Source organism: Apis dorsata, unplaced genomic scaffold (genome assembly GCF_000469605.1).
Source record: "Apis dorsata unplaced genomic scaffold, Apis dorsata 1.3 scaffold_58, whole genome shotgun sequence".
Lineage (NCBI taxonomy): Eukaryota > Metazoa > Arthropoda > Insecta > Hymenoptera > Apidae > Apis > Apis dorsata.
This window is the reverse complement of record NW_006263358.1, coordinates 1,237,873-1,248,279: the sequence shown is the minus strand read 5'-3', so window position 1 is coordinate 1,248,279 and position 10,407 is coordinate 1,237,873. Positions and strand designations below refer to the sequence as shown.

The 10,407-nt window shown below is 44.8% G+C and overlaps 1 protein-coding gene across 1 annotated transcript in view; it reads left to right on the top strand.

The window, feature by feature from the left end:
- LOC102675940 (tensin-3) overlaps positions 1-10,407 on the top strand; it is a 149,681-nt gene that overhangs the window by 136,480 nt on the left and 2,794 nt on the right. Inside the window, exons 12-18 of the mRNA XM_006609641.2 lie at positions 1-99; positions 212-837; positions 6,285-6,498; positions 6,978-7,169; positions 8,240-8,881; positions 9,333-9,679; positions 10,056-10,145. Coding sequence (XP_006609704.1) covers positions 1-99; positions 212-837; positions 6,285-6,498; positions 6,978-7,169; positions 8,240-8,881; positions 9,333-9,679; positions 10,056-10,145 — 2,210 coding nt within the window. The remainder of the gene's footprint in view (positions 100-211; positions 838-6,284; positions 6,499-6,977; positions 7,170-8,239; positions 8,882-9,332; positions 9,680-10,055; positions 10,146-10,407) is intronic.

The following is a 10,407-nucleotide window of genomic DNA, read 5'->3' as shown; positions in this document are numbered from 1 at the left end:
GCCCCGCCGCAACGACCTAGCCCACCCGAGCCGGAGCCGGATAACCAGGCTCACGGTGATCTCGATAAGCTGCTCCATGATATGATGCTCACCGTCGAGGTAACCTCTCTCTTCGTCGATAACTTTTCCAACGTGTCACGATTCCGGGACAAGAGAAAGAAAATAATTTTTTTACTCGATAATCGGAACGAACGAATCTTCTTAATTTCAGTCGATGCCAGATCCCCCAACGGAGGACTACAGAACGGACAGGAGCGAGAAGATGTACATACAAGAAACTCGCAGCTACAGCAGCCACGCGAGCAGCCATTCCCCCTCCACTTATTCGACGCTGAAGGATTCGTACAGGAATTACAGCACTGGGAAAGAATCGAGCCCCCCGTACAACTCGAGCAGCAGTTACAGCACCCTGAAGAACGAATATCGCGAGCCACCCGCTAAGATCGATCATCGATCAAGGGACGAGTTCGAGTATCGCGTGTCGCCCGACCGAAAGATCTCCGAATCCTCGACCGATCCGTACAGGAAGCACGGTGACTCGTTCTCGCCCCCTGGAAATATCGATTACATCGACGAGGACATACCTTATCACGCCAGGCAGACGAGTCAACCGTTCTCTTACGGCGCCACCACCGACATGCTCAAACATCAGAAACTTTCTTCCCCCTCTTTGGTGAGGAAGGCGTCTGTACGCGGCACCGCGCCCGTCGTCGATTTCGAGGACATTCTCGGCGAGAACTCGAGGAGACCCATCAGCCCTTTGAGCCCGAACACCCCCGATCCACCGCCAGAATTCGCCAACGGGTCTGCTAAGAACACCTCGGATCACGTGGACGGGTGAGTGATGTTATATTTTTCTCGTGTAACTTTTACGGATTTATTAATTAAAAGTATTAAGGGACGATCTCTCGAGCTTATATATTCTTCTAAGATAATAAGAGATAATAGATAATAAGAGTTTAAAATATCGCTTGTTGAAAAATAATTTCTTCGAAAGAACGTATTATTATCTTTTCTCTTTCGAAAAAGAAAACGATCTTTAGAAAGATGACGATTCTTGTCAAAACGAGTACAGCTCCTCTCTCTTTCTCTCTCTCTCTCTCTCTCTCTCTCTCTCTCTCTCTCTCTATATATATATATATATACCCTCGACAAACCGATTTCGGAGTCCCTTTTCCTGGCACGATTCCCGGCTAACGTTTAACATCGGACAAGCTATACTACGTGTAACAAATCCCATAATTAAATGCGCTCGGCCCGTCTCTAATAATACTTCGAGGGGTGAGACCGCGATGAGGCCCGGCTCGGGGAACGTACATTGTGAAACTGATGAGGAGAGACGGGGAGAGAGATCAGGAGGAGGTGGAGGAGATTTTCCGCTCGGGATCGAAGGCGGAATGGTGAACTGGCGGAAACTGGGCCATTCCACTGGCAGAGGTTCCAGTGGACGACGGACGTGTCGCAACTCCTCCTTCCTCCGAATAGGGCGCCGCAAAAGGACTCGATCGAAACGAGAGAGAGCGAGAGAGGGAGAGAGAGAGAGGGAGAAGGGTAGATGGAAAGGACAGGAGGATAAAGGACGTACAATTAATAAATTGTCTACCCATAGGCGGACGCGATTGCGACGCAGTGCGGTCGTCGTATTTCTGCCAGGAATGGCGAACGCGGTCGTCGTGAGTCATTGTCGGCCAGCCGGTGCAAATGGAAAGAGAAAAGTCGGTGGATGCGGACGATGCTGGCACGGACACGCGTCGTATCGCGTTATGAAATACGAGTTTCGCGGTCGGAGGATGGATACTGGCGAGCCAACGACCGCATTGTCGCCTCGTTGATTCGCCGTTCTGGAACGTTGCGTCCAGTTTTAGAAATATATCGGAGAGCGGAGTTGACGGAGGAGAGAGAGAGAGAAAGAGAGGGGAGGGGAATTTTAATCGAATTTTATTCTCAGACACGAGATTGTTCTATTTTCGATGTTGTCGTTGATTGGAGAATTGATCATGGGGAACGAGCTCGCGTGATTAACCCTATGCACAGAAATTATTAATTCTTGGATCGAGTCGGAATATATCCATTTGAATTAATCTAGATCTTCAGTTTATTCCACGCGATATTCGAGAATATTAAAATTGGTGGGGAGCGAACGAGAAATGGAACGTTTCAGACTTTTCGTTATTCAAAAGATCGCGCGGGTGAAAGATTTTTCCAAGATTTTTCGACTCGATCGAACGATTCGATTCTCTCCCTGTTCGAAATCTTATTTCGAAACGAATAAGATCCGACACTTAACAAGTTTGTTAAACCGTACGTTACTGGAGTTCGTCGAACTGGACTGGCAGTCACCGTAAAATACTCGTTTCGTTTTGTGTATCGAGTCGCTGGAGGGCCGAAAGCCGTGAAAATAAACGTCCCTTGTGCGGAGCCGAGGCGGAGAGCGAGCGAAACCGCAAGTTTCGCCCGGATATTTATGAAGAAGCGTGATCCGCTACGACGGAGAAACAGGCGACGTTTATGGTCGAGGAGGTCGACAGACGTTTGGCAGGTCTGCTTTCTCAGCCGCAAAGAAGCTCTCCTTTCGGGGGCTTCACCGTTCGTTCCTCGTCTCTCGATCCTGCTTTTCCTCCCTACCCTCCCCGTCCCGACTCGTAGCTGTTTAAATTCCATCTACGGCCGCTGCTCTGCCTCTGAAACAATCGTTCCGAGTACCGGAGGCTATCTGTACCTCGATCGATGCCGTTTCATCCGATTTCAAGATAACATTCCTCCCTTTGATCCCGTTCGTGGAAATAAATTGTCGAGTACTCGGAAGCGATTCTCGCAATGGGACATTTTCAAAAATGTTTCGTTCGCGAAATCTCGTCCCGATTTATATAAGGAAAATCCGAGAAGAGAAATGGAAGATTCTCGTTTAATATTTTATTTCCTTTCCATTTCGTTAATTCGTACGGTTATTATTTATATATACAAATTTGCAAAGTTTCGAACGAATCGAAATCTTCAGGGTAAAATTGGAAATGGTGGCTTTAAATTTTTTAAGAATCCAAAAACTTAGAAAACGGTGACGATTGATTCCATTAAGAAACCGTCTACGGTATTCGAGGAACGTCGCCGAAAATACGACGAAAATAGAAATATTCTGAGACTCGTTGAAGGGAGAGGGAGAATGTCCCTATTCGCGGGACTCCGACCGCCCTCTGACATAATTATAAATATAGAACGGTAAATCGGCCGCCACCAGACTCACCCCTTTTGTTTTTTCTTCTTCTTCTTCTTCTTCTTCTTCTTGTTTTTGTTCCTCTTCTTCCTCCTCTTCTTCTTTTTCTTCTCCTTCTTCCCCACTTTCTCGTTTGTTCTTTGTTTCCCGCGCCTCTGCAACTGCATTTTCTTTCCGCTGGCAATTTTTCCATCGCCGGAGGAGCTTCGTGGAAGCGGAGCGCTCGGATACGGAAGTCATTCGAAGCAGAAAGAGAGCACAAAAGCGGTTCGTAAAGGCTTCGCGCAATTTTCCACGACGAGCTCGCGTTTCCGACGTCCTTTCCGGACCTATCCTGCCCGAGACTACTCTTCCCTCTAACCGCGATATTATTTCGAGGAAGATCATTCTCTCGCTCCGTGAAAAATTCTCTCGTGCTCCATGCCGAGATAAATCGTCATTTCTCCGGGAAAATACCACCGTAGACTTCGAATTTCTTCTTCGATATTTTATAAATTTCCTTCTCAAATTTAATTCATTTCGATCGTGGAACGGTGATTCTTTGCTTTTGTGGATTTCTCGCGAGGTCGTAAAATGTGAATATTTTTTTTAGCAAATAGGGAAGTTAATTTTTAATATTTACTTTTCGTCGATGGTTTTCTCTCGCTAGGAGAATTTCGAATTTTTTTTAAAACCTCGTTCGAAACTTTATTTTTTAAAACTTTATTACTAACAGAAAAGAGAGATAAATATCCGTAGATAGATATCTGCAAATCGATCGATATCAACGCGTGATACGGCAAAAAAGGAGAAGAATTAGCTGTCTCAAAACGATCGACTCGTTTTTCTTACTTCACGTGGAAAGAAGTAATCTCAACTAATTTGAATGTTACAACAAGTAATACTCGCAATAATTCGTTCTTAGAAATAGTAATCGAGCAATCGAATACACTCGAAACACGACGTTAAAATTTATAGCCCCTGTACAGAAGTTAACGCGAATTTACACTCATTGCTTCAGAATTTATAGTTATTGTTACTCTTCCAAAACGCGGACTACGAAATTGCTATTAAACAAGGTTACACGCCGTAAAATATTGGCTACACGAAACGAAACTGTTTTACATCCGACCTAGGAAATCGCGTGAACGATCCCGAAAATATCTCGTGTCGAAAAAAAAAAAAAAAAAAAAAAAAATTGGATCAACGTAACGAGCCCGTTTTATTATTCGAAACGCGAGAATCTTTTGCGGAGATAGAGAACGAGGATATCCGTCTCGATTTATTTCAAACCGATATAGAATCGGGATAGAACGCTTGTCCTCGTAAATTCCATTGCCGTTAAATTCCCTCCCTCCTCCCCCCTTTTTTTTTATTTCGCGAATGGATATGGAACATTTTAATTTCACCAGAAACGTAGAACGTTTCGTTACGTTCGTGCGAATTCTACGCGTGAATATGAAATGAAATCACCGTTACGATATTTCTTGGCCAACTTGGATTTTTCGATTGATATCATTTTCAGAGGGACAGACGCACAGGAGAAAAATGCGAGCGATATTCGTTTTTTTCGCCAACATTTATTATATTAAAATCCAACGGCGTGTATTTCTTTGAAAAAAATTTCAAAAATCGTCGATCATTCCGTTTGCGTTTCTTTGAGTTTAATACAATGTCGAAAGATATAAAAATTAAAAAAACAACGTAACGAGTATATATATATATGAAATCGGTAATCAAATGTTTGAAGATGGCTATATTGTGTTCAAACGGAATGGGAAATAATTTCTCGATTTTCGTGCAAGTCGGGAACAGAAATCTTCTTCGTCTTAAACGTTGCAGTTTCGCGAACGGAACAGACGTTGATCTTTCAAAGCTCGTTACACCCCCTCCCCTCCGTGGAAGGGGGTTGATTTTCCATCAGTTTGCAGGCACTGAGAAACCCTATTTACGGTTCTCTCTTTCACCGGCGTGAAATTTACATCATCATCGTTTGATCTCTCGCGGCGAATTAACTTCTCATCCAAACTTGATGCGCTTCCGTGCACGAGCCTCTGACGAGGATTTCGTTCGGATTCGTATAGCTCGTCCTTCTCGTTCGAAGCATTCGAAGCTTTCGCTTTCGTTTCAAAATCCTTTCAATCCCCGCAAATATTTACATAGATATTCGATGCGACAAACACCAATCGACGAATACCAAGCGCGATAACGGTTTAATTTATTAACGGAAAAAAGAGGGATAAAAATCGTTTCCGCTTCGCGACACGATCGCCTCCATTTAGTTCACGATTCGCTCGATCGCGAGGGTGTGGCCGTTCCACGGCGAGGAACGAATTTCGTTAGCCGTTAAAAGGGAGAAAGATAAAAACCGGATGGGGGGAGGAGAAGGGGAGGGAAGTCGTGGATTTATTACAAAGGGGGGAGAGGCACCGCGAGCGAAACACACAAACGGAAATCGATGGCCCGGAGCCACTCCATCGATCAGGATGCAATTATCTATCTCGGTAGGAGGTCCTGGATTCCGGCCTTCTTCCGACTCTGGAACCGTGACGTGGCCCCGTTCTAACGAGGCTTTGTTACACGCTTCCGTGCCCCTCGTCTCGTGTTCCCCTCCCCGAGAAAGTAGCTTCTCGTGTTTTCGTCGCCGCCCGGCCTCGCGAGTAACTCGAGTCGGTGTAACTCTTCCTCCTAGGAAGGCGAGGAAAGCGAGAAATCACGATTTACAGGATGAAAACAGCTGGTTCGCGGGAAGTAGCCAGAGATTCTAATCCGTGACAGGTGACAAAGGATCCGCGGTGTAACATTCGCGGATCGAGCTTTCTTTCCATTCTTCTTAAAGAGGAAGAGTTACACGCTTGAGAAAGAGAGAGAAAGAGAGAGAGAGAGACTTCCTGTTTCTTCGATTCCTTTCTCGGGATTTTCGCACTAGTTTAAGTTACGGGTGCACTAGTTAAGTTACGGGTGCACTTCTCTTGTGATTTTGTCTTTTGCGGACGGATTAGGTTGGGCGAAAATTATTAGAAGCAACGCGGTGATTAAGAAAGTTTTTCGGCGCGGAATGGGAAAGTTTTACCTTGTTTCCTCTCTTCTCTAGATTATCATGGTTGAGGCAACAGCAGTTGAAACTTGCCGCGAGGAGGGATGAAAGAAACCCGGGGAAACTTTGGCGACAAGAAACCGGAAATCGCGTGATCGGCGAGCTGAGAAGCTTGCAGAGGGGAAGGATGAGGCACGATGGGTACGCCAGCGATTCTGCGGTTCTCGACGACGATGAGGACACGTGGCTTGTCAATTCCACTTCCGGGCAGGTAAAAAAGAAGAAAAAAAATCATTAAAACAGTGCTTGAATTTCTCCAAAAATTTCATCATCGAATCAAATTACCTCCTTTGATCTTCCAATGATCCTAATCTTTAATACAACAACAGTGAAAAAATAATAAAGTTAAATTTCTTCTCTTTTTCCTTTCGCGAATATTATTTTATATCAACTTATTTTATATCAGCTAACAAAGTTTGTGACTTATAATTTTTCAGTCACAATCGAGGGTAGCTCTTTACACAAAAAAAAGAAAAAAAATCATTAAAACAGCGCTTGAATTTCTCCAAAAATTTCATCATCAAATCAAATTACCTCCTTTGATCTTCCAATGATCCTAGTCTTTAATACAACAACAGTGAAAAAATAATAAAGTTAAATTTCTTCTCTCGCAATTTTCCTTTCGCGAATATTATTTTATATCAACTTATTTTATATCAGCTAACAAGTTTGTGACTTATAATTTTCCAGTCACAATCGAGGGCAGCTCTTTACACATCCGCGCCGGCGAGCCCGTTGCTTCCGCAACGGTCGAGCAGCCGGAAGTACAACGGTAGCACCGGAACCGGTACCCTGGGACGGCCACGGGCCGAGAGCGTGAACGAGCGTCCCTTCATGTCCGTGAAACGGGCATACGAATATCGCAAATACAGCGACAACCAGGTAAACCGAGGAAGTATATACGCTGTGCACAGTTGGAGAGCAAGTAGTTAGAGATAGGGGGGGCAAGGGAGGGGAGGGGGAAAGAAAAAAAAAGTAGTTTGCCCCGGCAGCACACGTGTGTGGGCAGTGGGATCGATCGTGTTTAACGAGCGCTTCGTGTCCAGGAGCATAATAAAATGTTTATCGTCGTGTGCATACATACGATACGAAGGGAACGAGAGCACGCCGCTCGATTACGCGAAATAAATATTTATTAAGCCGCGGGATGGGAAAAGAAAGAGAGGAAGAAAAGAAAAAAAAGAAAAAGGAACGTGGTATTATTAGGCCGGGAGCCATTTCACCCGGAGCGGTGAACTACTTAAAATAATTATCGGTAATAAGGATAATAAATCCGAAACGGCGGCACGATCGATTCTACCTTTGCGCGAATGAAACGGCGGCAGCACGAACGCTACAATTTAGCCCCTCGTAGATCGCGATTGTAAAACCAGCTCCCACTGCGGTCCCGTGTTTTATGGTTATATATATGCTCCACAGTTAGATCCTAAACAGCAACAACAACTCCTTTTACACCGTAGAATTCGCAAAAGAAGAGAATGAAAAAAAAGAAAAAAAAGAAGAGAAGAGATCGCTTTCCCTTTAGTGCCATGAGTATCTATAATTTAACCCTTTCTTCTGCCCACTTTTTTCCACCGATTATTACGGCGGTTTTATTAAGCGAGGCGTTGCTCGCACGATTGATGCTACTATTAGAGTCGAAGCTAATTTTACGATACGAAATTTCTTTCTTACTCCACTTCTTCGATAATCGCGATATACCATACGTATCGAAATTTATCGTGGTTCATTTCCAACCCGGCCTCGTCGCGTTGGCGCGAAACGTGGATCGCGTTAAAATTTAATAGGAGGCCGATAGGTTGGAAATTAACGCGATTAACCGGCACGGTAATGGAGGATCGCGGTGATCCGATCGGTAATAGGGAAATGAGCCCGTGTAAACACTCGGTGGCAGGAAAGGATTAAAACAACCCCGTCTCCCTCTAGCATGAAGCGCTTGGCTTGCTTTTCAGAGCCCTCCGACATCCCCCCGCTCAGGCTTAGCAAGCACGCGACCCTTAGGATTAGCAGCGCAGCTACAAACACCGTTCATTAACACGGACAAGCCTCAACCACCAAGGCCAGAGTCGCGTAGCGACAGCTTTGCTCGGGCTGACGCTTTGTTGCGCGAGCACAACAGGCAGCAACAACAGCAGCAGCTGGCCGCGAGCAACGCGGTCAACACGGAGCAACAGAAGCAACCGATTGGCCAAGATTTCGCCACGACCATGTCTCGTAACTCTCGGCCTGAATCGAGAAATCGAATCGTGTGTTTGAGCTCGACCACGTTGGCCGGAGGGAACGTTGAAAGGACCGCCGACCACGTGGACGGAGGGTTGTTGACGATGGTCAATGATCAGCAACAATCGAGCGCGCGCAACAATCCGGACCCTCTCGTGAGCCTCATTCAATCATTGGCTGAAATTTCGCCCATTCGATCATCCCAATCGGTGACTAACAACAACAACAACAAGACAGACGCGAACGATCATCATGCGCCGAGTATCGGCTCAGCAACCACCACCACCACCACCACTGCGAGCAGCAACGTTGTTAACGCCATCACTAATTGCTCCCCTAACCAGTCGCCCAAAGCATGGCAGAATTGCACCCAGGTTTGTCCTCCTGTCTCCTCCATCCTCGCTCAAAGTAGTTTTCACTGTTCGCACGGGAGGAGAGAGATTTTCATCGTTTTCTCTTTATCCAATTTTTTTAACGGACCGAACATTTCCACTTTCTCGATGAGATATTTCCTGATTGTTCTTCTAATCGGCGAATCCGTGTTTTTCGAATTAAAAAATTCACGATTAATGTAAAAAGTGTATCGTAAGACATACGAACAAAATTTCTCTCCGATCGTTCCACGTATCTACCATGTGTTTTCACCACAGATCTTATCTTTCGTACATTTTCGAAAATCGCTTGGAACACCACGCTTGAACCGGAAGCACTAGAAGAGTTTTATAAGTATGCCGCATCTTTTTTTTGCAAACGAGAAAGCATACTCGAAACGTTGAGTAGGTTAAGGAAAAAAAGGATGGTTAAAAATCGGACGAAAACTTGCAGTCGCACAATGACTCGGCTTCATCGTGGACCGAGAGGAGCGTAAGTCCCGGAAGCGCGGTGGTGAGCAGCGCGTCGAGGCCTCAAACTCCGGCGTTTCCGGTCCATCCTCGGACCCCGTACGTGAACAACTCCTCGCCCACGGTCACGTTCGCGGCTGATCGCTCCTACAGCACGAACGCCACATACAACGTGAACAACAACAACAATAATTTAAATAACGTCGAGGCAGCCGGGAACAACAACAACAACGTCGGAAATTACGCGAGCGAACGAACGATCTACATCGAAGAACGAAGAGAAGTCTCGAAAGAGACGGGGCTTCCACCCAAGAGTCCGACAACACAGAGGTGGGTTATTATTTTTCCATCGTTATTCTTCCATTAATTTTCGTTAAATTGTTTTATTCGATCGGTGTAGATTATAAAATATTCGATGAAAATATCAACAAAGAATAATTCGTGATTAATTGTTTTTCTTTCTTTCGATCGATTCAACAATTGAGTTCGATAGAATTTTTATTAGGATAATGATTTAGACTTAAAAGGTACGATTAATTCAATTTTTTCAAATTAAAACAGGATGATTTTCCTTTTCTTTCTTTCTTCTTTTTTTTTGAATTATTTTTTAAAACGAGGCAAAAATCATTCGATGGAGTATTTATCTTCCATCGAACATTGCTGGTGGAGCAATGATTATGACACAGAACGATATTCGTGATTCTAGACGCTTGAGTTTCCCGGCAAGCGGGCCACTTAAACAAACGCATAACAAACGATGGCCGCTCACTAACCAATCGGCGTCGTTCGACTATAGGTAATATATTATTTCAGAGCACTGGAACGCGTGTAAAATGATGGATCCGCGTTTCTCAACGACGGGATGCGCCGTGAATGTTTAATGTCGTGCCACTAACTATCTGTATCGGTGTATATACGTTATCCAGCTGCAACCGTATCGCGAAGTAAGGGACGCGAAGTAAAATATGGGAATCGATAATGTAAAATTAATTGGAATATTTGAAAGGCATCGAGGGCATGGCATGATTGAAATGGAGATTGATCGATACGGTTGCAGA